General features: G+C 43.6%; 1 protein-coding gene across 3 annotated transcripts in view; it reads right to left on the bottom strand.

Annotated features, from left to right (window-relative positions):
• SMOC2 (SPARC related modular calcium binding 2) overlaps nucleotides 1–27884 on the bottom strand; it is a 1727408-nt gene that overhangs the window by 1103400 nt on the left and 596124 nt on the right. For 2 of the 3 annotated variants that reach the window (XM_086927096.1, XM_086927097.1), the window contains exon 5: nucleotides 8568–8615. The exons of the other annotated variant lie outside the window; for it this stretch is intronic. In XM_086927096.1, the coding sequence (XP_086783222.1) occupies nucleotides 8568–8615 (48 nt within the window). The remainder of the gene's footprint in view (nucleotides 1–8567; nucleotides 8616–27884) is intronic. 3 annotated transcript variants of the gene reach the window in all.

Below are 27884 nucleotides of genomic sequence, written 5' to 3'. Positions count from 1 at the left end.
AGAATGTCCTGCTTTTTCTAAATATCAAGAAATGCTAACTTTGGAAATTGAGCAGGAAGCAACGATTGCAGCCGAGATTGCCAGAGACAGTTCTCAGGACAGTCAGAGTTCTGTTTCATTGAGTCAAGATCCACTTGGAGGACCTATTATCGAAAATGAAGCTGCCACTGCTATGAATGAAGTAGAAAGAGCCATGGCACATGCTCAGGAGGATTCAGTTAACTTACAAGACTTGGAAAAACAACTCAACGTTGAGCAGAGGAAAATATATGATGAAGTTACCAAGGAAATTGAGCACGGATTAAGTCATGAGAAGAAAGAGTGCTCGTGTACGTCGTTGAAGCCTGTCCGACTGTACGTGAGTGGAGAAGCGGGAACTGGAAAAAGTTTCCTCATTAAAGCAATCTCTTGTTATTTGCAGGAAAGGACTGAGTCATCGCTGTCTTGTGTTGTCACCGCTCCTACTGGACTGGCAGCACATAATATTAAAGGTATTACTTTGCATCGTCTACTGATGCTGCCGGTGGAGCATGACAACAAATTACAATACAACAAGTTATCTGGAGATGCTTGCTGTGAAGTTTCAAGAGTTTTGAGGAAAATGAAACTACTTATCATTGACGAAGTAAGCATGGTTTCCAATGTCATGCTTGCCTTTGTGCATTTGAGAATGCAAGAAGTACTTAAAACTTAATATGATGTCTTATTTGGTGGGAAACACATTATTGTTTTCGGAGATCTTCTACAGCTGACACCAGTAAAAGGTCAACCTGTGTTCAAAATACTCACGCATGAAGATACCAGGAAGTGCCTAGGGAGCATTGGCAACGTCAATATATGGTTAAACTTCAATTATGCAGAACTGCATCAAAATATGCGTCAGGCAAAGGATGAAGATTACAAGAATATTCTACAAGATATTAGAATTGGAAAAGTGACCGAGCATGGGAAAGAAGCTTTAAATGCACGGTTACTGTCAAATTTGTATCCCAAACAAGAGATTGTGCCTGAGAATATTTTTCAGAAAATTACTGAGAAGAAATCCGGGATATGTCTCATGCCAACTCTTGCAGAATGTGCCATCTTCAACAACAAAATGTTGAATTTAGAAAAGCAAGACATTGTGAAACTGGAAGCTATCGACAAATTAGAGCATATGGGATCAACAATTATTTTGTCAGATAATTTGAAATCAAAATTGGATTCATTAGAGAAGACTATATCTAAGACAGCGGGTTTTGAAAAGACTCTGAATGTGTGTTTAAATTGCCGAATCATTTTGAGACGGAATTTACATGTAGAAAGAGGTCTGGTAAATGGATCAATGGGTAATGTTGTTGATTTTGAGAAATACAGAAATAGAGATGGAATAGAATTTTTAAGAATTAAATTTGATGGCATTGAGGAAGTACAGATAATTGCTCGTTGTTCTGCTAGGTTTTTGCTTGTTAAAGACTTATATGTTCGCCGTAAACAGTTTCCTGTTTGCTTGGCATATGCGGTGACAATCCATAAATCGCAAGGTTTAAGTGTAGACTGTGCATTGGTGAATATTGGCAGTTCAGTGTTCAAGGAGGGTATGGCATATGTGGCATTGTCACGAGTTAGAACTTTATCGGGATTGTACTTGATTGACTGTGATGTCACAAACATTTGTGCGGATCTAGATTGTGTTAAGGAATACAATAGGTTAAGAAGAGAGTATGCGCCACATTTGCCTCAATATCCTTTGTTTGAGAAACGTGTGGTAGGCCGGAAACGTAGAAATAGCAGTAATAGTAGGGAGGTTGTTGCAAAAAGACTAAAAGTCAATGAACCGAAAGTTGTTAGCAGAAAGAAAGTGGATACTGTTGAAGAGATTGTTGGTTTTCAATTTGAAAACAGTTCTGGTGTCAACTGCTATGCAAATGTCGTTGTTAATGTTCTCTTTTCACTAGAGAGTTTAAAACAACAGATTGTGTTCAATTCAGAACAAAGTTTATGCTGCTTGTTGAATTCTGTGTTAGAGAAATGTAGCACTGATCGAACAAAAGTAGAAAGTGTGTCTGAAGTTCGTTATCTGTTAGATGAATGTTCAGGTCAAACAGACTTCTCTGAAAATAATCAGCAAGATTGTCAGGAGTTTTTAATGTATATGCTTGATATATTGCAAGATGAGGGTGTAGATGTAGATCACCTGTTTGGGCTTTCTTATCAATGGCAGCATGACTGCGAGAACTGTATGGTATCAAGTACTACTAGTGTAGACTCAGAAAGATTTATATATTTAACTTTGCCAGACAGTAAATCAGTGTCCTTTAATAAGCTAGTAAATGCAGCGGATCACAACATGGAGTGTAGCCAATGTAAATGTGATATGATGTCAACATTATTTATACGTAGATATGGCCAGTATGTCATTTTAATGATGCAACGATGTAGGCCTGATGGATCAAAATTGTCAACTTTAATAAAAAATTTTGTGGCTTCTCAGCTGTCAATATCAGGGAGGACTTTTGTTACTGTAGCAATTATCTATCACGATGGTCCATCAACAACATCAGGACATTATACAGCTTACTTAAAGTCTGGAAACGGCTGGTCATTCTGTAATGATTCTGTTGTAACTTTCAAAAAAAAATTGCCGTTTGACCTTAAAAATTCTTACCTGGTGTTTTTAAAACCAAAATTTTAAGTAGAGGGAATGTAAGTCTGCAATGCTGTCTCGATTAAAAATCCAACTATATAAACCTGATGCAAGTAAGTCTGCTTCATAGTAAGCAGTATCAGTGTCATAGGAAAAGGAGAACATGAGTGACAAAGAAGAGTAAGATATTAGTAGTCCAGGATTGTGAAAATAATCTCAAATATTTTATTTTTGAAAGTTGCGAAAATAGAAAATGTCGGGATTTGATTGGAAGAATTACAAGACTTGCGAATCGCGGCAACATGATTTGGCCTAGTGGAAACATGTGATATAATGAGAGAAGTTTTTTTTCTATGTAACATATTTCACGTATCGATGGAGGTTTTCTTTCAGAAAGTGGCGGGCTGAAAATATTTAAAGCACAACAGAGTGGATGCTGTTTATAGGAGATCGTTTGACGTCATTGAAAGTAAGTTAATTTTAAGAAGTTTTGAAATCAGATTTCTTAGGTTGTATGGGTTTTTTAAACACAGTCATTTTGATTGTGTTTTTTTTCCCCGCTGTTACATGATGAATACCTTCAAGTCACTGATTTAAGTGAAATTTGATACATTCTGAGAACAGCAAAAATAAACCATTTAACATGTATAATTAATGTTATGCTTTTTGTCCTTATGATATACATTTAGAAATGTGTGGTACATATGGGTAAGCTGAGTTCTGTAAATATCAATTTTAATGCTTAGAGTGCTGTACTTCTGGGTAGTGTTTTTTTTTTAAAAAAAAAAAGAGGCCTCACCTCAAAGAAAGCTCTTGAAAGCACACATCTTATTTGCATCCTAAAACAATCATTTACAATGTTAGACACAATTTTATTATGGCTTTACATCTTTTTTGCGCTGCTATTGCATCACTATTGTGAGACATTAGCAGTGCAAGAAAAACATCATGTTCCAAAATAGGCCTCAGTTCAGCAATATCAAGATACAGTTTCTTTCGAATATATATCTTTAGGATTGTGTAGGGGACGTAGAGAAGCAGAGACTTCTGTAAATGTCAAAGTTGTTGAAAAACTGTTTGTTTTTGAACCTTTTCCCTTGTCTTTTCTAATTTTTAAATACATGTTTTAATATTTTTTGAAATGTTTGTTCTTTGTTTTACAGATTGAAAGTATGAAAAAATATTTAAAAAAGGTAACAAGAATTATAAGGTAAATGTTTTCCACTCTTTTTACCCGCAATGCACTGCTGATGATGTCATTGACACTATCTCTCATTTACTCTCTCTAGCTGTCTTTCTTTTTACATTATTCTCTGTTTACTTCCCTTATACTAACTCTTCTTTTTTTAAAAAAAATATTTTTTTAGTTCGCTTAAAGTTCGCGAACCGGTCAGCGAACTTGAAGCGAACCAAAAGAAATAGAGCTTGCCAGAGTGATAAACATTCTAGCAATTTTGTTTGAAAGGGGAGGTAGTTCTGAAAAGAACTGTTTTTTTTTGTTTTTGTTGTTTTATATTTTTTTTTATTTTTTGAACATTTTTTGATTTTTTTGTATTTTTAGAACTGTTTTATGTTTTTTTTGTGTTTTTTATGGAGGGGAGACGACAAAAAACAGGCTTTCAAAACGGCTCAACTGGAGCAACAAAAAAAAATTACTTTTTGGGTGCATTAGGGCATTTATGATTTTCAAATGCAATGTTCATCAGGTTGACACTCATGTTGCCATATGACAGCATAGCACCACAGTAAATACAAGATAACTTCATATGCTGGAAGTTGGGTTGGATGTTTGGCACAGTCTCTTGTGCCTCTCTTCCCGTCAAAGACAATGTGGATGTAGATCTTGCCACAGGAGTTGCCGTCGGATTGTCTTCAAGATCCCTTAACTCAGCCCGGCTGTAGTTCAAGGGATGCCACCTGCTCATGTGACGATGCATTGTATAGTTCCCCATACTGTACTTCTTTTCTGTGCCTCTCGACAATCTGTAATCACAGATGAGGCAGGTGGCATATTTTGCATTCACTTTCTTTGATCCAGGAGGGATGGTGAAAAACTGCCAGATGAAACTGGTTTTTCGTTTAGAAACCCGGGGCAACTCTTCGACAAATTGTTGTTCCTCTCTCTCCTCTTCTTCTTCTTCCTCATCTTCCTCCTCTCTGTTAGTCATAATTTGACTAGGTGGTCCTCTCTTCTTATGAGGAGGTGGAGGTGGTGGTGGGGGTGCACCAGCTGCAGCAAGAATGGAAGCCATTGTGGAACTTCAGATAAATGGTCTTTCTCTCACCAAGATGAAAGTCAGAGTGAGGAAATAAGGAGGGGTTTACATGATTTGGGGAAAACAAAAGTTCTGAGCCAATGAAAAGTGTTATTTTTAGGTCACATGACCTAGTCATACATCATTTGGAAACCAAAAGTGAAATGAACCAATGAGAAGTTTGATAAACAAGTCACATGACCTGTTCCGCTTACGTTACGCGGCGCGCGCCGCGTCCCAGATCGCTTCCGGTTCGCGGTCCGGAGCACTTCCGGGAGCGCTAACGCGACGCGTCATTAGACGCATTACGCGATAACGTGATACGTCGCGCTTCCGCGACGCGTCACTGTTCCGCTAACGTAACGTTGACCGGTTCGCGGACTAGATCGCGGCATCAAGATGAGCTAACGGAAAGCTTCCCGGTTCGCGAACTAGAAGCGAAGAAAAAAATATTTAAAAAAAATTATCAATAAATATCTAAATATATTTTGGGATTTAAAGAATAATACATTTTACAGCTACAGATGTTAGCTTTAAAAAAACCAATGAAATTCACTGAAAAAACCATAGGTTATAGACCATATACAGTTAGAAATTTGCATTTAAAAAACCATTGAAATTCAATGAAAAAACCATAGGTTATAGACCATATATAGTTAGGAATTCGCATTTACAAAACCTTATTTTACTCGCACAAAACCATTGAAATTCCATATATAGTTAGTTGCACTAACTATATATCGCGCACCCGCAATCCACTGCTGATGATGTCACATATTACATCATTCATGACATGGTCAGTGACATCACTGATGACATCACTGATGACATCTCAAATGACATCACTGATGACATCTCAAATGACATCTCAAATTACATCATTAATGACATCTCATTTGACATTACTGATCACATCACTGATGATATCATTCATGTGATAATACGATGAACCTCTTCAGACTCTAATATAACCTTAGATACAATCAGTGTAAACAGACACTCACAGACTGTCACTCATCCATGGAGTTACTCACACACCTAGTCAGTCATGCAAAGAATCAATCACACCTCCATTTCCTCAACTATACAGTTATACAAACTTTACTTATTCAAACATATACTAACACATATTTACTCTCTTATACAATCCCTGATACTAGTTCACAATGATCCATACAGCCACTCAAACATTCACTGGCTCTTATGCACAGTTATTTATATATGTCAACTCTCACATGTACTGTGTTTTACATATGTACTTACTTTGACATGTAGCACTGAGACATCCATTCACTCACCAATACACTCATGCACACAGTCAACCGCCCATACAGCTGTTTCCACATGCACTTTTGAAACCATACATCTAGTGAATCAACTGCTCACACATCTATGCACAGAGTCATACACCTCCCAGCCACCCACACACACACTCAGTCTCCCATACAAATACTTGGGCAACCAATCAATAACCCATATAGTTACTCATATAGCTACTTATCAACACATGCAACAGTTTACAGAACAACAGACATAATGATGCACAAATTAAGACAGTTTAGTCACTAACCCATGCACTCAGTGAGACACATTTAATCACTCACTCATACAGTCAGTCATGCACCTACTAAATCCTTCATCCAGACACTTATACATCCACTCATTCTTCAATATGTAAGACATATTTTAACTTTACAGAAACATACAGTCACTGGATGTTGTCATCAGTGATGTCATCAGTGATGTCATTTGAGATGTCATCAGTGATGTCATCAGTGATGTCACTGACCATGTCATGAATGATGTAATATGTGACATCATCAGCAGTGGATTGCGGGTGCGCGATATATAGTTAGTGCAACTAACTATATATGGAATTTCAATGGTTTTGTGCGAGTAAAATAAGGTTTTGTAAATGCGAATTCCTAACTATATATGGTCTATAACCTATGGTTTTTTCATTGAATATATATATATATATATATGTATATATATATATATATATATATATACACACTGAAAAAAACATAGGTTTTAGGTTTCAGGGAAGTTATAGTTAGCTGGACATTTCACTCGTACAAAACCATTGAAATCCCACCATTATAGTTAGTTCAGCTATCTATATCTTGCGCGCCTGCAATGCACTGCTGTTGATGTCACAGATTACATTACTCATGACATGGTCAGTGACATCACTCATGACATCACTGTTAACATCTCAAATGACATCACTGATGACATCATACTTGTGATAGAGTGGCAGACCTCCTCTCACCCTAATATAACCTTTGATTCAGAACCTCAAAAATACAAACTAACATTTTCAAAACAATTGACATACCAATACCAGTTACAGCACGCACACCTATTCAGTAATTCAAAGATCTACATACACATCCACTCATTCACCAACAGTCCCTATACAGTCACTCATACATGTACTCACTCATCATATGTACTCATACTCCTATACATCCTGTTACACGCCGCCACTCATCCATAGAGTTACTCACACACATAGTTACACATGCAAACAAAGTTCCAAACATCCATTTACTTGCATATACAGTTATATACACACTACCACACTACTTCTACAGAAACTTACACATACTTACTTTTTTAAACAATCACTTATAGAAACACCTACTTATTTGTACAGGAACTCATCCAATCTCTCACTTTCACATATACTCACTTATATACAGCAATACTCACATGTACTAGTTTAAAACATATGTAGTTACTCATAAAGACACTATTGAGACAGTCATTCACTCACTAACACACCCACACACACACTTATCCACCTATACAGTCCTGCACACATGCTGTCTCCAACACATACAAACAGTGAGTCACTCATTCATGCATCTATGCACTAAGTAATACCCCCCACCGAACCATACAGACACTCAGACATACATACTGATACTAAAAAAAACAACTAATAAGCCATATAGACACTCATGTAGCTACTCACCAACCCATGCAGTCACTTGCACACAAAGTGAGAGACTGATACAGAAATTTACATATTTAAACATTACTCACTAACCCATGTATTCACTAAGATACACTTAGTCAGTTATACAATCAATTTTACAAAAAAGAAAACCATTTAGACACTTATATACCCATTTATTCTTCCACCAACCTTGAGATATACATATATAAAACATATTTAATTTTCAGAAAACACACACCTTCACTGGATGATATCATCAGTGATGTCATTTGAGATGTCATCAGTGATGTCATGAGTGATGTCACTGGCCATGTCATGAGTGATGTAATATGTGACGTTGTCAGTAGTGCATTGCGGGCGCACGAGTTATAGTTAGCTGAACTAACGATAACGGTGACATTTCAATGGTTTTGTACGAGTAAAATGTCCAGCTAACTATAACGCCCCTGAAGCCTATGGTTTTCAGTGAATATATATATATAAGCAATGCTTGGGAATGGCATGTGTTGTAAAAGCATATGCGTTCTAAAAAATGTGGCGTCAGAAAAACATTGCAAAGGCATGAAAAGTATTTCCCATTGCTGATCCATCATACAACCATGTGAATTAACCATATGCATTGTGATTCGTAGGACTAAACTTACAATGTTACAATGAATCTGCCAAATGACATATTTCTATAAAGTTATGTTGGAAGAAATCAAATATTGATTTGTACCTGATTTTCCTCCCCCTTCTCGCTGTGGCAACCTCTCTGTCACCGAACCTGGGAAAATATATAAACAATTATGCAGGTAGAACAATAGCTTAGGCAGAAAATGTATCCTACATAAACTCTAAAATAGCATCAGAGGACAACTACAGCCATCACAGGATTAAATAAACTGGAAGTTACCAGTGCATAAAGGATCCATTTCAATACATTTAAAAAAATTAGGGTATCTCCTTTCCATAGCTGACCTAATGGAATATCGATATTTCTGTGGCCATGAGTCAAAGAGTAGCCCCAGTTCCAGAGCCCACGATAATTCTGAATTCCAAGTGTGTATATCAGCAGAGTATTGCACTCTGGCACCTAAGGCAACTACTGCTGGCAAGCGAGGCTTCATGATTTTACGATACCACCTGCTTCAAAAACACACTGAAACTATGTAACGTCTAAGTAACCGGTCCACGCCACTTGAATAACATCTCTAGGGACTTACTTGGAAATGTAACTAGCAACTTTCATGAAAGGTAATATATTATTTCTAAGTGATCCAAATGGGCACAAAAATTATAGTTACGACCACAGTCTATAAGCGTTTGTTTCAGCCAAGGGCTACAAGTGCTTTAAAGTCTGGATGTGAGAACCAGCTGGACTGGTTTAGAGGGAAGTCCCTTCAGTATCAGGGACAGAGGTGACAGTCGCCCAGCGGGAGGTGGAGCCAGCTTTGTAGTTAGGCAGGCACAGCCCTTCACTATCAGGTGCCATCTCCTCCCACTTCCCTGGCAGCAGATGCTGCCTTTCATCCATGGGCTGACTCAGACAACCTCCTGGGCTCTCCAGCCCCTGTCACCCTTAAACCAGACAGTTAATCCACAAGCAGGCCCAGGCACTCTGGGCCAGGCTCACCAGCCAATCACACGCCAGCACCAACTTACACAAAGATGCCAACTTCCAAAAGTAGTACTTCTAAACTAGACACAGTCATGCCGCATATATCATTTTGCAGCATTCATTCTCACGAGTTCATACATACCAAACTCGCCCCTGCACTCCCCACACATCAGGAACTACCATGGCAATACATATTCCCCATTCATTCCTATGGGAGGGCAGGTCACTCACCACACATACAGAGAGCTCAAGCACTTTACACTGTACCACAGTGAAAAAGTGCGCAGGGGCCTAAAATCACCAACACCAGGTTCCATAAACAGGCTAGGAAAAAGCAAAAAGTCTAGGGGTGAACCTGCCCAACGGGCCGGGTCCAACATTGGGTTTTTGATTGAAGGGGTGAAGGCCGTTCTCAAGCAACAACCACAATCCCTATTAGGGTGAACCACAAAAGTCACTGAATTAACCTGTGCTTACCCCTCTGGTAGCTTGGCACAAAAGCATTCAGGTTTAACTTAGAGACAATCTGTAAAGTATTGATGTAGCACACCGAAAGTAATAAAGTGAAAACATAGCACAAGAAAAATTCCACACCAATTTATAAAACGAAAGTAACTTTTAATAAATAAATTGATGCCAGGCGGCAAAAATCACATCAGTAGAACCAGAGATATGTAATTTAAAAGTTGAAGGTAAATAGAGCATCTAAAGCACAAAGTGTCGTTCTAGACCGAGGGAAAGTCACAAGTTCAGGCAGACTGCAATGGAGCATGGGCTGGATACAGGGACCCGATTAGTCCAGTTGAAAAAGCTACCTTCTCAAAGTTCTGCACAAAGAGTCCAGTTTGCGGTGGAGATGGCCGCAAGAAGCAGGGTGAGCATTGCTGATGGTCATCACTGTAGTGCACAGAGTAAACCTTGTGTTGCGAACAGTCATCGCTGGAGCATGAAGATCCTGTCAGGCATTGTGCATGGTCGATGCTGGATCTGCACTGGCAATCACCATGGGCTGTTGTATCTCAAAGTGCAGATCTCACATTGCCAGTGGTCGCTGGCACTTGCTGCAGTACAAAGAGTCTGGTTCACCAGAGCCTTGCTTTGACGGTCATATAACGTATTGAGTGACAGACTCAGTGAAGCGAAGAACATGCTGGAAAAACCTTAAGGCACAAGAAAATCGTTCTGGCTCGCAGAACAAGAAAGATGATGTGAAAATGAAAGGTGTACTTCATCCATTTGGAATAAAACACCTCAGAATGCACCAGTAATAAGGAAAATATAGATATATGGCTACTGGTGCACAAACCTACATTAAGGGTATCCCGTTCTGAGTTCTGAGGAGAAACCTCCAAATATCATTGGGTTTGAAACATGTCAACAGTGTTTAACACCAGCAAGTGCAGGAGAATGAGAGTACTGTAACACAGGAAACAGAAAAATATGATTGAAAAGATAGGTCCCTGTCACTAGCCAGTCTGCACACACAATAGTGTGAGATCCTCTTGTACAAGCCCAAAAGGCAGGAGCGAATTGAAAGAAACAAAGCGTAGTAGCTTCTATTGTCTGATAAAATTCAGAAACAGGATACATGCGTTGTTTTCTTCTGACACAAAATATGAATTGTTCCATTTGTGTATTTGTATATGTATTAGTTATTTTTTTTATAAAAAACAATTTGTTAAAGGTATTGTGGGTTAACAGCACTGATGGGCTTCATGTACTGCTTAGCATATGTGTTGGTCAACTGTTTATGATTTTGTGATTTAAAAAGATTAAAAGTTTTCAGAAGATAAAGTGAATAAACGGTGGTGGCAATAATTCTGTTGCTTGACCACAAAGATTAAAATTGAATGTGTTAAAGGATCATCAGTATTGGAAAGTTCAGTTTGGCTTCTAACTTTCTGAAAGTGGAATTTTCAGAATTGTGATGTAAAATCCAACTTTGCCATCAAAGAGCATTTTAAACTACAATTAATTTGAGACCAAACATGGCTTTCCTACCCATCCCCAATCAAAAGTAAGCAATTATTAAGCGTAATAAGGTAACCTGATGTCTTCCTATGGGAGAGGGAGACATTACAATAGTGAGCAACACATTTAAGAGTTGTTCAGTACCAGGACGTGTAAAACTTAAAAATGCATGTCCAACTTTTATAATTCACTACATCCTGCTCTATGAGCTGTTTAGGGCTTATCCTTAGGGGTGACTTATTTGTAACAAAACGAAGGTTTAAGTTTAGCAAAAAGTGTATTTTGCCAAGTCAAAGTGGCAGTTTAAAACTGAACACCGGCTGTAGAGGCAGGCCTGGGACATATTTTAAAGGGGTACTTAAGTGTATGGCACAATAAGTGCTGTAGGCCCACTAGTAGCATTTAATTTATAGGTCTTGGGTACATGTAGTACCATTTTACTAGGGACTTATAAGTAAATTAAATGTACCAATTGGGTGGAAGCCAATTTTACCATGTTTAGAAGAGTGAGCGCAAGCACTTTAGCACTGGTTAGCAGTGCATGCTAAAATGCATGTAGTCCCCAAGGCCAACACAAATTAATTTTAAGAAACTGGAGAGGAAAAGGTAAAACGTTTGGGGTAAAAGCACATTGAGGCTGTCTGGTCTAAAAGGCTTACTCATATTTTCTCCCAGGCATGTCTTCGCTCAAAATCCAATAAGCTATCAGCTTTGCAAACTGAGGACTTCTCACCCTCTTATGCCATGAAGCCACCTCCCCCAAACCCATCTCAAAGTTGATTGGCTCTCATCAAAGTCAGAGACCAGTTTAAGATCCCTGCCCGGAGCTTCAAAGCAATCTAAGACCTGAGCTCTGCTTACCTCATCATACCCTTCTCCTAGTACATTCAAATTAAATCACTGCGATCTGCCAATCTTCACATACTCGTGTACTCAAACTTCTTGTGCCTAATTACACTTTTACTCATTCTAAGTACGTGAGTGACCTTCTCCACTGGAACACCTTCTCCTGCAGCTGCTCATGTCTCTTCTCACCTACCACGTCAAGTTCACCCTAAAAACTTCCATAACTTAGAATGCTCATCTGCAAGGGCTAGTGTACTGGACACTTTTGCTAGAGGTTTGTAAGACTAGGAAGGTTGGCTTGAGTTGAATGTCTGTTTCTGGGTCAGCCTTTGTCAACAGATTATCCAAAAGAGTGGGACCCGGCAGCTCTAATGCCCATTTCCCTTCCTAAAGCAGTGTCAAAAGCCATGCCAACTGAGCAAATGAAATCTAAAACAATGCAGTTATGTGTGCCAACAGCTGAGCTGCAATTCACGTGTGCATCATTGATCACCTAAAGCCAGACGTGCAACCTCTCCAGTGTGTCGGTCTTCTTAGTTTTGCTAATCTATTTAATTTCCCCTGATCGAGGGAGAAGCCGCACACACTACGGTTTAAGACAGAGGAAGACATTAATATTAATATTAAAATAAGCTCTTCTGCCTTCCTGTATGCTTAATTTGATCATTTATCAAGAAATACAGTTGATATTTTGAACATATATCATATGTCAGACTGAATTAACATGGCACAAATCTATTTATTGAACATAGTGTACTAATTTAGGTCCTGAAACATTTTAACATAAAGCATTGTCATTTGGTGGTAGAAGGGAGTGAGAAGGAAATATTACTGCAGTGGCTTAGCTGCACAATGAATAACACGAAAACCTATACTCAGATCACACCATCCACATTTGACCAAATCATGTGGTACTACGCTAATCAGTGTTCTTCAATGTGCCTTACTTTGACAGAGTGTAAAGTCTTAAGAGGCACTTTAAAGGAATTAGTTTAGGATGGGTGTTGTGCTGTATAAAACATTACCCGTGTATTGTTTCATACACAATAATCCAAAAACACTACATCCCAAATATTTAGAGCACATGGCAAAGTAACTTTTTTTGGTCCACTCAAAGCATTCCCACCAGTATATTTGCGACGGGGAATCGTTCATGTTTGAAAACGATTACTTTTAACAAATATCAATGCCCTGATATAATCCAGTGTATTAACAGGAAACAAAAATGGCCAAGAAAATAACTGTTTTTACATTGCAAGAGCTTTATTATATTTTAGTTGACGTTTGCTGTGCAATTTAGGAGCTACATTTTTTGATGGCTCATCGTGTGCTTTAGCTTTTAGGGACACGCTCCTGTTTGGCTCTCCCTATGAATTTGCTGTCTTGCCCATCTCTATCATTCGCTCACTTACAGTTTAAGATAAGTTACTTAAAAATATCCAAATGTTTTCCTAGCTATCCTCTTATGTAGTGGTATTCATGGCCCACATGTCAGTCCACACTTCATTATTTGTGTGTTTAAATGTTGTGGATGCCAAATGAGTATACCTATAAAACCAATTAAGGAAAGTGACCCTTTAGTAACCATTTAAAAAACAGTAAGACATTTCAGAAGAGGTTGCTCATTCCTGCAAAAAAAGATAAGCAAGTATTGCCATAACCAATAATTCTCACCTTTGGGACATACTGGCTTTGTCAACAGTTTTAGCCAAGCTGTACAGCAGCAAAGGTTTAGAATCGCAGCTTGCTTCTTTCCATTTCCTGCTGCAGGTAATCCCACCCAGGAACATTGTGGAACAGGATGTTTTTTTTGCCGTGCATGTGTGCATCAATGTAACAACTGGGAGAAAAGTTCAGGTATTGCTAATTGACAAAATTGGTTCCATTTTTGCAAGCTACACATGATTAGCAAATATTATGCCTAACCCAGGGCACAAGTCGAGGGTACACACGGGTAGGGTGCATCTACCCACTCATTTAACAGGGTGTGCACTGGCTACCCTCCCAAGAGGTAGAGTCCCACAGAAATATACAGAACTTGTCCCGGTGTCATTTTCAGACACTGAGACACATTCAGCAGCACCTGCACAAAGTCTGCTTTACCTTCAGAGCAGCAATTTGCAGGCAGGGAGGGGGCTTATCAGATTCCAGCTGGGCCTACGAGAAAGGCCGAAGTTAAGGATCTATCAGGCCTCCTTTTGTTAGAATGTTCTGCCTTTGAGCTATTGCCTACATGCAATAGAGGGGACAGAAAGGCACACAGCTTATCACTTCACAGGTACTTAAGAGAGACATGTCTTTGACATTGGTCAGTCCCTGCAAAAAAAAAAAACATATGGAAGCACAGTAAGAATGCCTGATGTGTTGGTCTGTCCCAGTATTTACACAAATACCAAATTTAAATACAACTATTTTGTTTTATTTCTTATATAGTGCTACTCATCCCAATGAAGGGTGTCAGAGTGTGTTACATCACCCTTTCACATTATACATTGACAATACATCATATTTGTGTAAATCAATGTACAGGATGTATTACATAAGACAGTAAGGGTTACACGGTGTAGGAGCCACATGTTCTTTATAGCTCACTGTGCTATATTAGAAGGATTCCAATTTATGAACTCTCCGTCAGGTATTAGGGCTGGTCATAGCACTGACACATCCCTAGTAGAAGTAGTTGATAACATAAGACTGGCCCTAGACAACGGACAGTCAGCAATGCTGGTCTTATCAGATCCATCGGCTGCATTTGATACCATCTGCCACATAACTTTAGTACAAAGGTTGCAGGAGATGGGAATCGGAGGCAATGCCCTAAACTGGCTTAGAAACCACTTAAAAGTTCGATCTACATCTGTGCAAATAGCACACTAGTCTCCCATAGTTTGATGGTAGATAAGGGAGTCCCTCAGGGATCGATACTCAGACCCATGCTTTTTAATATTTATGTTACACCTCTGGCAAGGATAATCAGATCGTATGGATTTGATGTAGTTTCGTATGCAGATGACACACAGCTGTTAATCACTCTTGGACCTAATCTAGTAGACACCTGAACTAGATTCAAAAGCTGCTTGATTGAGATAAACACCTGGATGCAAACTAACCATCTTCAGCTAATCGTAAGTAAGAACGAGATAATACTAATTGGAAAGGTACATACATTTTGGTCAAATGATTGGTGGCCAGTGAACCTAGGCCTCTGTCCATCCCTCTAAGTCCATGGTATTAAACCTTGGTGTAAAAATAGATGATAAGCTCTCTATGAAGGACCAGGTAGATCATGTCCTGTCCACTTGCTATGGCGTTATGCGAACCCTGCATAAAATCTTAAAAATTGATTCCATTGGAACCAAGGAAATCACTTGTCCAGGGTCTAATAATTAGTTGTTTAAATTATGGAAACGCACTGATGACCAACATTATTAAGAACTACAAACCAGACTCCAGGTGCTGCAAAATACAGCTACCAGACTGGTGTTGAATCTTCCATATCGGTCCCCATCAGCTCACAGCTTAAAATCCCTGCATTGGCTCTTTGCCATGAAGCGTGTTCGTTTTAAGATCTCCTGCATGACACATAAGGCTTTGCATGGAAATCGGATGAGGTGTCTGGCCTAAACACTTAAATGGTATGTACCAAAAATAATCTTAGGTCGGAGACAACATTTTTACTTACCCCATTTAAGATCCGTACCACCAGAAATGGCGGCAGATCCTTTTCCTACTTAGCTCCTCTTTTCTGGAATGAGCTACCAATGCACCTTTGAACTATTACAGATCACAGACTGTTCAGAAAGCAGCCTAAAACCTTGATTTTTTTAGGCATTGTTTCCTCTCTCTTATGCTGTGAATGATTCCCCTCCATCAAACCTGCTACAGCGCCATGTGGGTGATATGTGCGCTCAACAAATGTAAATATCATAACATAACATAACTGCAAGTAACAAAACCAGCAACCCACTTACTCATTTACATAAAATAAAAATCTGTCATCTGTGTGTCACATGATGTGTTTTACAGGAGACGTATTAACCTTCTATATTTATTATTTATTCATTTATAAAGCGCCCAAATCACCCGAAGGGGTATCATCTCCCCACTGAGAAAAATCTGTAGCAGGTCGAACTGATACATTAAATTAAAACAGTACTGTTGGGGGCGCTAGAGGTCACACAGCAAGAAGGCCGCACTGCTGTGAGGCTCTGCATGACCAAGACAATATCCGTCCAATACCCGCAACATCCTGTGCTCCTGGAGTCCCTGAATGCTTGATGTGTCATCCTGACAGCCTCCTGTGCCGCCACCCGCTTTTGCAGTGCTTTTAGGTTGCTGGCCTGTCTCGTGGCGGGGCCTACCTGTGGCGGCTGTTGGACGGTGGCGGGCCACTGATCAAGGAGGCTGCGGGAGACCGGCGAGAGCCTGCGGGGCCCCCTCGAGGTATCGGAGGGTGCTGTGCCTCTGGGGCTAACGGCTGGTAATTAGATATCGGCTGGGAGGCGTGCCTGGAGCCTTCCCGACATCCGTGGGATCGAGCGCAGCCTCGCTGGATTGGGAGGAGGCCGCATTCTCTGGTGTAGCTGCGGAGGAAGTGGGAGGCGTGCCTGGAACCTTCCCGTCCTGGTGGGGGTGATCGCTGCCCCCCGCTGTGCTGGAGGATGCAGAGACATTTGCGGTGCCCTCAAGAGAGCGGTAGCTGATCCGGGAGGTGTGCCCTGGGCCCTCCCGGTTTCCCAGTGCCGTTTAGCGGCGCCTCTGGCCTGAGTCAGCGTGGTGGCCTGCAGCGGGGAGCGGAGACGTGTGGCGGAGAAGTGGGGCCTCCAGCGCTCACAGAAAATGGTACCCGTCGGTGCCGGACATGGTGAGAAGGTCGGCCTGCCTCCCGACTCGGACTTCGGAGGTGGGCTTGGGCCGGGGACTGGGTTGCGCCTAGCTTGCTGGGTCTGGTGTGGGGCTGAGGGCGGCGGCGGTGCAGCGGCTGATGGATTACAGAGTGGTCCGGCGGGCATAGCGTGATGGGTATGTGTTGATCCTTCGGTGTGGCCACTTGAGATTTTCCCCGCCCTGCTGGGCCCAGACTATCTTTTTGCTTGGGGCTGCTGTTCCGTGTGGGCCCCGGCCCTGGAGGTGTGTGAGGCCTGTGTGACTCATTAGCGGTGGGCAATTGTTGTGCTGCTCCTGGTGTATACCGTTTTTATTTCACCCTGCTGCTGCTCTAATGACCTGTGGCTTTCCCCAGCGACGACGGGCAGTGCGAGGCTCTGTTCTGGGACCATCCTTGAACTTACCTGAATGTCTGCAACTGCACAGCGGGAGGGGCACTAAATTATACTGGATGCGAGGAGGACTTTCATCCACTGCTGCACCTACTGTCCTCCCAGCGACTAGTGCCAGGGGCATACCTGACTGTGAGGGCAGCTTAGCCTTAATTCACCATCAGAGAGTGTGCTCAACATAACAACCCCTGCTTTGCAAAGACTGGGAGGGGGGATTAATCATTCATCTGGTCTAATGCCCTACTGACACATGCAGATTGGGGATCGCCTATACCAGGACACCAAGAGTGATGTTCTAAGCCCGTGTCGGTATTGCACCAATGTTGCCACCGTTGGCCTTTTCCCAGTGAGGTGCGCCATTCCTAACTGACTGCTAGGCCTCTCAGGCATTTCTGGCTGCAGTATTTGTAGTATTTATAGGGTTTGGCCTGAGGAGGCTCTCATTGTTTTTTGGAGCTGCTGTGGCTGAGCCTATGTGGAGAGCTTTCTGAGGGTACTATACGAAGGTTAGGGCTCTGTGTGTGGCGGTACGGTCCCCACATATTGGTGGAGGTGTGAGGCGGTCCAGAAAGATCCTAAGGGCGTGTACCTGCTGGTTCCCGCATTTCTATCCTCCTTGTCTGGATTGCGGCGACGCGGCCTGTGACCATGGGTCGGTCAGATAGGTCACAGCCTAAACTCTCTTTTAAATCAAAACGTGCCTCTAAGACTCTGCAGAGGGCTGCATCAGATTCAGAGGCGGATGCAGTGACAGATGGACCCCCCACCCTGGAGGCCACGTTGGTTGCCATGCAGCGGACCCTACAATCAATAGAGGGCTCTATGGCAGCATTCAACCACAGACTTGACCACATGTCATCACAGCTAGAAAAACAAAGTGCTCGCATGGGGGAAGTGGAACGGAGGGTCTCTGCTACGGAGGATGGCCTGTCCACTGTTTCTGATAAGGCTCTGAATACAGAAAAAGTCCTCTCTCTTATACCGGCGAAAAACGAAGACTTGGAAGAGCGGTCCCGACGCAATAACATCCGCGTTACGGGATTTCCGGAATCCAGGAATGTGGGCAGGATGGAGACCTATACGAAACGCCTAATCACAGACATTTTTGGCACAGAATAATTGTCTAATATGTTCATTGTGGAGCATGCCCACCGCTCGCTGGCTGCCCGCCCTGTCCCTGGAGCCCCTCCTCACCACATGATTGCCAGGGTTTTGAACTATAGGGACAGGGACACAATTCTGCGCCTGACTAGAGAGAAGGGATTGATAGAGCATCAGGGGAACACGCTTGCTTTTTCCCCAGATTTCACAGTTGCTGTTCAGGCTGCGCGGAGGGAGTTCAGACTGTGAAGCAGGTCCTGCGTAATGAAGAGGTCCCCTATGCTATGCTATACCCTCCCCGCCTTTGCATTGGTGCTGCTTCTGACAATAAGAGCTTTTCCTCCCCTAAGGCTGCAATGGACTATGCCAAAAAACTTAAGCGGCGAAAGCGGGCCTCCATGGAGGCTATGGAGGGAGAGGAACAGAGGGATGCTGAGGACTGAAGGTTCTTCTCTGTGTGTATTGGGTCTGCTGCATTAGGGGCTCCTAGGCATGCCTGACTCTGTCTACAATTCTGAGATTACATGTTTTCTTTTCCGTACAGGGCCTATGCATATCTCTGATTATTTGAGGGAGGGTCTTCACATGTATGGTAATACTGCAACTGTTCAGGTTGCCTGGTGTATTTTTCTATTTGATTATGAATGAGGTGTTATTTTTATATTTCCCCTTATTATGTTATAGTGCCTTTTCTGACACTTAATACCTGCATGAGACTCATGACTACCTGGGCATGTGGCATAGTCCTTGCTTAGTTTCAGGTGGTTTATTCCACCCCACCGGCACATACAGAGCTGGTCACATTGAGCTGGGATGTTTTCATACTGACTGCTCGGTCAACTCCTGCTATGCGGGAGCTTTGCGCATCTGTGCCCCCTTCTTATGGGTGTACCCCAAACCTTAATCACTGTTGTGGGGGGGAGGGTTAGTTTGGGTGTGGGGATGGCTTTGGCATGGTTGGGGTGCTGAAGTGGGTGGTGGGCGGGTAGGGCTGGGAATGGGGGTGGGTGTTTGTTCGCTGTTCTCTACCAGGCTTACGGCTAAGATGTGCGATGCTGGCTGTGATTTGAGTATATATTGCTATGCATATCACGTATACTACTTGACTCTCCTGCCACCAGGTAATGGGTAGCGCTATCAAATTTGTCACTTGGAATGTACGTGGCTTAAATTCGCCGTGGAAGATCAGGATGGTGTTTGCGGGTTTGGATAGAATGGGTGCGAGTGTCGCTTTCCTTCAGGAAACGCATTTGACTGCGGCTTCGGTACGTAATGTTGGGGTCCGATGGGCCGGTGTGAGGGTGTCCTCATCCTATTCCTCGTATGCTAGAGGGGTGCTCACGTTGGTGAAGAAGGGTGTCCCCTTTACTGAGATCAAAACTGAAACAGATGATAATGGTCGGTGTGTGAATCTGCATGGTCGGCTGGGAAATGAGAGCGTGCTACTGGTGAACATTTACGTGCTGAATGTGGATGATCCAGCGTTCTTTTCAGATGTGTGAAGACGGATCATGCAGTTCCCTCCGGCTGAAATTATCTGGGGTGGGGATTTTAATGTATACCTTGACATGTTTAAGGATAGTACATGTGTTTCTACGGGGCATGGCTCCTGGTCGCGCATCGATTACTGGTTGCTTTCAGGTGAGGTGTGTCACTGGGTTAAAAATGTCAGTCACGCAGCCAGAACGCTCCCTGACCATTCTCCAGTGCTCATGGAGTTGACATTACCGGACTATAGGGCTCCCCATAATTGCCTGGCGGCTTCAGCAGTCTGAATTGAGTGATCCTGTGTTTAAACCCACTATAGAGGAGGTGATTGTAAACTACTTTAAGGAGAACGAGGGTACGGTGGATAGTGCGGTGGTCCTATGGGAGGCCTTCAAGGTTACCATCAGAGGGGCTTGTATAGGAGCACAGGCGGGAGTACTGAGAGATATTAGGTGCCGGATATGGAATTTGGCTGCAGATATCAGTGAACTAGAACGTGCCTTTGATGACGATACAACGGCTGATAAACTGATAAACTTTCACAGATTCGTGAACTGGTCACTGAACATAATGATACTGTCGATCAGGAGCTGCGGCATTGCTCTAGGCGCAGGATAGTGCGGTATTATGGGGGCGGTGGGCGGCCTGGCCGTTCTCTTGCTCACAAGCTGAGGTATCCTCGAAGCCAAGAGCCCATAAATGAGCTTCTGGATGATTCTGGTACGCCCCGGCACTCGATGGAAGAGCTTTGTGATGTGGTATTGAAATTTTACGCTGATCTTTATGCAGTCAGGGAGTCCCCTTCGGATGACGAAACACATAAATACCTGGATGATGTGGCGCTGGGCTGGTTGTCCAATGCACATCGCGAATACTTAGTGCAACCATTCAGGGAGGACGATGTGAAGGAAGCTATAATGGCTTTATCTACGTGTAAGGCAGCAGGGCCCAACGGGTTGCCAAGTGAATTTTATAAGACATTTGCTACGCTCTTGGCTTCTCGGCTGTTGGAGATCTATGTTGAGGCGTACGACAGCTGGTCTCTGCCTCCATCGCTTCGCGAGGCTTTACTGGTCACACTATTGAAGCCTGACAAGCCCCCCAATCAGTGCGGGTCGTACAGACCACTCTCCATCATTAATCTTGATACCAAAATATTGGCAAAAATGATAGCCACTAGACTTCAACCTCTGGTACCCCTGCTGGTTTTGCCATATCAGTCAGGTTTCGTGATGGAGAGATCCACCACCCATAATTTGCGTACACTGTTTTCCACACTGCACTATTTCGAGCCTGACTTTCAGGCCGTTGCTGTGCTACTCGACGCAACAAAGGCCTTTGACACTGTGCATTGGTCTTATATGTTCACAGTACTGGGCAGACTGGGGTTCCCCCCCTTCTTTCTCCAATGGATTTGAGTTCTTTATAACGGACCTGTCACCAGAGTGCGTGGCAATGGCAGGGTATTGTCCCTATTCTCTATAGAAGGGGGCACTCGACAAGGTTGCCCCCTCTCTCCCATTCTCTTCTCCTTGATAATTGAGCCCCTGGCGTGCAAGCTTCACCAAAAACATTCGGACGCGGCTTTACGATTTCGACAACGCTCATTATTAGTATCTCTATATGCGGACAACATGCTACTCTATGTCCGGGAGCCATCAGTCTATCTTCCCCGCTAGTGAGGGAGTATGTCCACTTTGAGAAATGTTCTCGATTGGGCATCAATTGGTCCAAATCTGTTGTCTTTCCAATAACTGAACGCACAAAGGAGGTTGAGCTGGACTTCCCATTGTTGTGGACTTCGGAACCAATGAAGTACCTGGGGGTGATGATTCATAGAGAGCCAGCAGTGGTGATCGCCGAGAATTATGGGTGTGCCATTACGCGCATAACGGAGCAGACTGAGAGGTGGGCCCTTCTCCCCCTGTCGCTGGCGGATAGGCATGCTGTCGTAAAAATGGTGTTTCTGCCCAAGATGCTGTACTTCTTTATTAATATTCCAATTAAATTGAATCTGGCCCTTTTCCAAACGTTGCAGTCGGCTCTACTTACATTTGTTTGGGGGGGATAAGCAATCACGTTGTTGGTGGGATCTTCTTGTGCAGCCCTTTGAACGGGGCGGCTTTGAGGCTCCGGATCTTCGCCTCTATTATCTTTGTGCTCAAGCGCATTTTGCTCATTATTGGCATTTTCCGCAACGCTTTCAGCTGTACGTAGCTAAAGAGGCAGTCGCTATACTTCCCATCCCTGTGCAAGCTATGGTTTTGTCGGGTGGCTCCGGCGGGCCTAGGCAGGAAATCAACCCCACACTATGTACTTCCTGGGCGTGGAGGGCTCTGGCAGATAGAGCACAGACTCCGTATTTGTATGCCCCCCTCCTGCCTTTAGTGTCGCATCCAGGTATTTCTGCTGCTAGGGAGTCCGCTGCCTTGAAGGAGCTTTCAGCTGCCGGTATAGTCTGCTTGGGCGTCCTATATGACAGGGGTCGTTTCAAAACTCTTGCTGCGGTCCAGAATGACGTCAATTGATCCTTTATGTTTAGATTCATGTATGTCCGTGTTCGGCAGGCCGTCCTAGATGTATACCCAAATTTTCCGGAGGAACCTACAGCTCTTAGGGCATTACAGGCAATGCTGGTGGGGGAGCCATAAGGGGCTTTTTATTAGACTCTACTCAGCCTCCCAGAGGGAACACGAGTTTGAGGACCATCAAGCACGTCAACGCTGGCAAACTGCAATAGGCACTCAGATCTCGATGGAGGTATGGTTGGCGTGTTGTCAACTCACTGGTCGACTGACGGCCAATTGTAATCTCAGAATTATTCATTTTAAGTTCCTGCACCAAATATATTATTCACCTCTCCTACTTCATAGGTATGGTCTACGAGAATCAGCAAGGTGTGTGCGATGTGGGGTTGATGATGCAGTTTTTTTTCACGTGGCCTGGCTGTGTGGGAAAGTATTAGTGTTCTGGACGGAGGTGGCTCACATACTGTCGGAAGTGGTGCTAGAATTGGTTGATTGTTCACCTGAGATATGTTTACTGGGATATGTAAGCCGCCTGAAGCCTGCTAGCCGGCGCCTTGTAGCGATCTCCACGCTGATGGCAAAGCGGGTAGTAGCGAAGAGATGGGGTGCACGGTCTGCTCCAACTATAAAATTGTGGCTTACTGATCTGGCCTATTGTAGAGACCAACTACAGGCATATGAGGAAGAGCTGCCTGAGGCTCCCTGCCCTAAAGACTTCTGGGGTCCCATGACAGCATATATGGTAGCGCATCCGGATATGTTTGGGGAAGCGTGGCTCCATACATAGTGTCGCTACAGTCCATATTTTACTTTGTCACAGTCTAGACAAATTCTACAGTGTTGGTCCCGAATGTTGTAATGTAATATATTTTGCTATACTCAATGTAAGAACTAGTCATCATGTAGCACAGGATATAATACAGTCTTCTTGGTGAGAGGGCTCTACGATATCTGTATTGCCTAGTAGATGGGTTAGGGGAGGTGGGAGGGTAGGGGGGGAGTTGGACTGTTTTTTTCTTTCATTTATTGTACTTGATTGACCATCCATGGAGATATGTTGCTGGAGTGTTTCTATCCTAATGATATATACAGATGTGTACTGATCGAGATAGGAATCTGACCTAAGGATATACGTTGTATGTTGTACCTTTTGAACTGCTAATAAATAAATCTTTTAAAAAAAGAAATTTAAAAAAAAGTACTGTTGTAAGGAGGCTTCTAAATTGAAGGTAATCAGGGTATTGCCGCAGATTGATGGGGAGTTGGTTCCAATAAAAGGGAGCTAGGTGAGAGAACGCTTTGCCCCCTAGGCGTGCCTTTTTGCACCGTGGTACAATCAGCAGGGATTTAGTACCTGAGCATAGGGATCTGGGGGGCAGATATTTGGCAAGTTTTTCTACAAGGTAGCTGGGACCGCTGCGATTCAGGGCTCTCTGCACCATGCAGCAAATCTTACATTTTATCCTTTTGCGTACCGGAAGCCAATGAAGTTGTTTTAACAGCGGGAGGGAGGCTGTTCTGGGGGGGGGGGCATTCGATTCTAAGCAAGCTGCAGTGTTTTGGACTACTTGCAATCTTCTTAGCAAAGAGTCATTAGCTGAAATCAGGAGGGCATTACAGTAGTCCAAGTGGCTCAACACCAATGACTGGATGAGGGTTTTCCACGTGTTCCGAGGAAGAAAGGGAAATACCCTCCATAGGAGGCTTAGAACATGAACACAGGAGCCTGCAGTTGTTGCAGTGTGCTCCTTCATTGTCAGTTTCTGATCTAGGCTTATGCCAAGTTTTTACCACAGTTTTGGGAGCCAGGGCGGCGCCTAGCTCCTCAGGCCACCACCTCGGGCACCACAGCAATGGAGCATCTCCAAACAGCATGATCTCGGTTTTCCCTGCATTGAGCTGGAGAAGGTTGGTTCTCGTCCAGCTGGCAAGAGCCATCATACCGTTCACGAAGGTAGGCTGACCGTTGGGATTGTGTTTGTCAAACGTGAGTAGGATCTGGGTGTCTGTATCATATAAAATAGGTGTGAAACCCCACTTCTAAAGTAATCCAGCCAAGGGAGCAACATAAATGTTGAACAGAGTGGGGCTTAGATATGAGCCCTGGGGTACTCCCTTAGACAGACACATGATCTTGGACTGAAAGGGACCTAAGTTGATTGTTTGAGTTCGATGAAAGAGAAAACTCGACATCTATTGGTAGGCTAGCCCTTGGATTCCACATTTTCTGAGTCTCCTCAGCCGTATCTGGTGAGAGACCATGTCGAAGGCAGCTGACAAATCAAGCAGCAGCAATAGTACTGCTTGTCCATTGTCCAGGAACCGCCTGATATTGTCGGTCACAACGATCAGAGCTGACTCGGTGCTGTGCCTGGGCCTAAATCCCGACTCAGATGGATTTAGGCAGCCTGTAGCTTTGATATGGTCAGATAGATGCTTATTGATGTGTTTTTCCAGGACCTTGCTCAGGAGAGGTAAGAGGGAAATTGGGCCATAGTTGGATAAGTCCTCCACTGGGGCCTTGTTGTTCTTCCGGATGGGGATTAATTGGGCTGCCTTCCATTCAATGGGAATATGGCCCTCTCTCATCGAAAGATTTCGAATGGATCGGATGGGGAGGGATAGCTGGTTGGAGAGCAGCGTAGTGGTCTTAGCTGGAATAACATCCAATGGGGAACCTGATTTACTTGTTTTCAGTAGTGATTCTACATCGCTCACGGCAAGAGGATGGAAGTTTTCTAGTTTCTGCACATTCGATATGGCGTGAGGGTTGCAGAGTGTAAAATCATGTTGACAGTTCCCAGCCGAGGGAATTTTGTCATAGATCAGATAAATTTTCTGTGTAAAATGTACGGCTAATTTGTTGTATAGTGCTTGTGTGCGGTTTGCCTCGTTTTACAAACCTTTGGGTTGGTGAAGGATTTGAATATTTTTGTTAATATTATCATAATCTTTAGTGCTTGATTAATAAAAATAAAATCATTGCAATTACAACATCTTCACATCTCATAATGTTAAAAACGGATGTATGACGTTAGCACGCATACTATTACCACGCATACCTTTACAACGCGGTATTTACAACGAATACCGTTACAACGCATAGCGCTTTGAGGTGCTGGATAGTGGTAAGCAGGGCTTTAAGTGGGCCGGGTCTGTCCGGGTCTGAGCACCGGCAGTTTTTTTTGGGGGCCCTCGAAACGGGTCTCTATCGGGCTCTATTTTCCCGGCTGGCAAAGGTAGTCCGTTCTTTATTTTATTTTTTTCAGACCCGTTTCGAGGGCCCCAAAAAAAACTGCCGGTGCTCAGACTCTGCCTCTGCCCACTTAAAGCCCTGGCGGTTGCTGCTCGGAAACCTGTCTGTGACATTTTGCACTACTGCAGTGAGAGCTCAGTTTTCTCACTCAGTAGTGGTCACGGCATGACGTCCACGGCACGACATCCTGCCAGGTGAGCTTTGTTGGAGGAAGGGAAATCCTTTAAGAGAGCCATTTTCTCTCAGGATTTCCCTTCTCTCCTCTCTTTCCAGCACAGAAGCAACGTCGTGGTGGTGCCAGCGCGGGACTTTTACCAACACAGGATCAACGTCGTGGATGATGAAAAACTGAAGAGGCAGAGGCCCCCAGGCAGCCTGCTCCAGCACGACCTACCCGACCTTCACTTGATGAATTGGCGCCGTGTTTAGAATTGGAGAGGTCGTGGAAATTAGTTTCAGCATTTTTCACCTGTGGAGTCCCATCCTTGATCAGCAGACCCCACCGAACTCAAAAACTACCGCCCCATCTCGCTTCTTCCATTCCCGGCCAAAGTCATCGAGAAAGCTGTCAACAACCAGCTCGCCGCCTTCATCGAAGCCAACAAATCACTCGACCCCTCACAATCTGGCTTCCGAGCCAAACACAGCACTGAGACCGCCCTCATCGCAGCAACAGACGACATTCGAACTCTACTGGACAATGGAGACACAGTCGCCCTCATCCTCCTCGACCTCTCTGCAGCCTTCGACACAGTCTGCCACAGCACCCTTTTACAACGCCTCAGAAACATCGGAATCCAAGGAAAGGCACTGGAATGGATCACCTCATTCCTCACCGGAAGAACCCAGAGAGTCCGCCTCCCACCATTCAAATCCGAGGCCTCTGAAATCATCTGCGGCGTACCACAAGGATCCTCACTCAGTCCCACCCTCTTCAACGTATACATGAGCCCCCTCGCGGCCATCGCCCGCCAACACAACCTCAACATCATCTCTTACGCGGATGACACTCAACTGATCCTATCTCTCACCAAGGACCCCAGCACCGCCAAAACTAACCTACACGAAGGAATGAAAGAAGTCGCCGAACGGATGAAACAAAGCCGTCTGAAACTGAACTCAGACAAAACAGAAGTCCTCATTTTAGGTAAATCCCCCTCTGCATGGGACGACTCCTGGTGGCCGGAAGCCCTCGGAAATGCACCCATCCCGACAGACCACGCACGGAACCTTGGCGTCATCCTGGATTCTTCACTCTCTATGAACAAACAAGTCAGCGCCGTATCCTCTTCCTGCTTTAACATTCTTCGCATGCTCAGAAAAACTTTTTGCTGGATCCCCACCGAAACAAGGAAAACAGTCACCCATGCCCTGGTCACGAGCCGACTGGACTACGGAAACACCCTCTACGCAGGTACCACCGCTAAACTTCAGAAGAAACTACAACGAATCCAAAACGCCTCAGCCAGGCTCATATTAGACATCCCACGCAACGAACACATCTCGGGTCACCTCAAAGACCTCCACTGGCTACCCGTCAATAAGAGAATTACTTTCCGTCTGCTTACCCACGCACACAAATCACTCTACGACATCGGACCAGATTGCCTCAACTCTCGACTGTCCTTCTACACCCCCTCCCGCCAACTTCGCTCTTCCAGCCAAGCCCTCGCCACTGTACCTCGCATCAACAAGACCACCATGGGAGGCAGATCCTTTTCTTACCTGGCTGCCAGAACATGGAACTCACTCCCCGCTTACCTTCGCCTCACCCAGAATCACCTAGCGTTCAGAAAACAGCTTAAAACGTGGATTTTTGACAAATAATCACCCTCCCCCTCCTAAGCGCCTTGAAACCCTCTGGGTATGTAGTGCGCTATATAAATTTTATGACTTGACTTGGATTATCCCCACAGTTTGCTTCTAAACGTTTTTTTGTTTCAACTTGCAGAACGTGTAGATTCTA

The sequence above is a fragment of the Lissotriton vulgaris genome, chromosome 6, assembly GCF_964263255.1.
Source record: "Lissotriton vulgaris chromosome 6, aLisVul1.2, whole genome shotgun sequence".
In the NCBI taxonomy this organism is placed as follows: Eukaryota; Metazoa; Chordata; class Amphibia; order Caudata; family Salamandridae; genus Lissotriton; species Lissotriton vulgaris.
The sequence above is the reverse complement of the archived record's forward strand: the minus strand, read 5'-3'. Positions and strand labels throughout refer to the sequence as shown.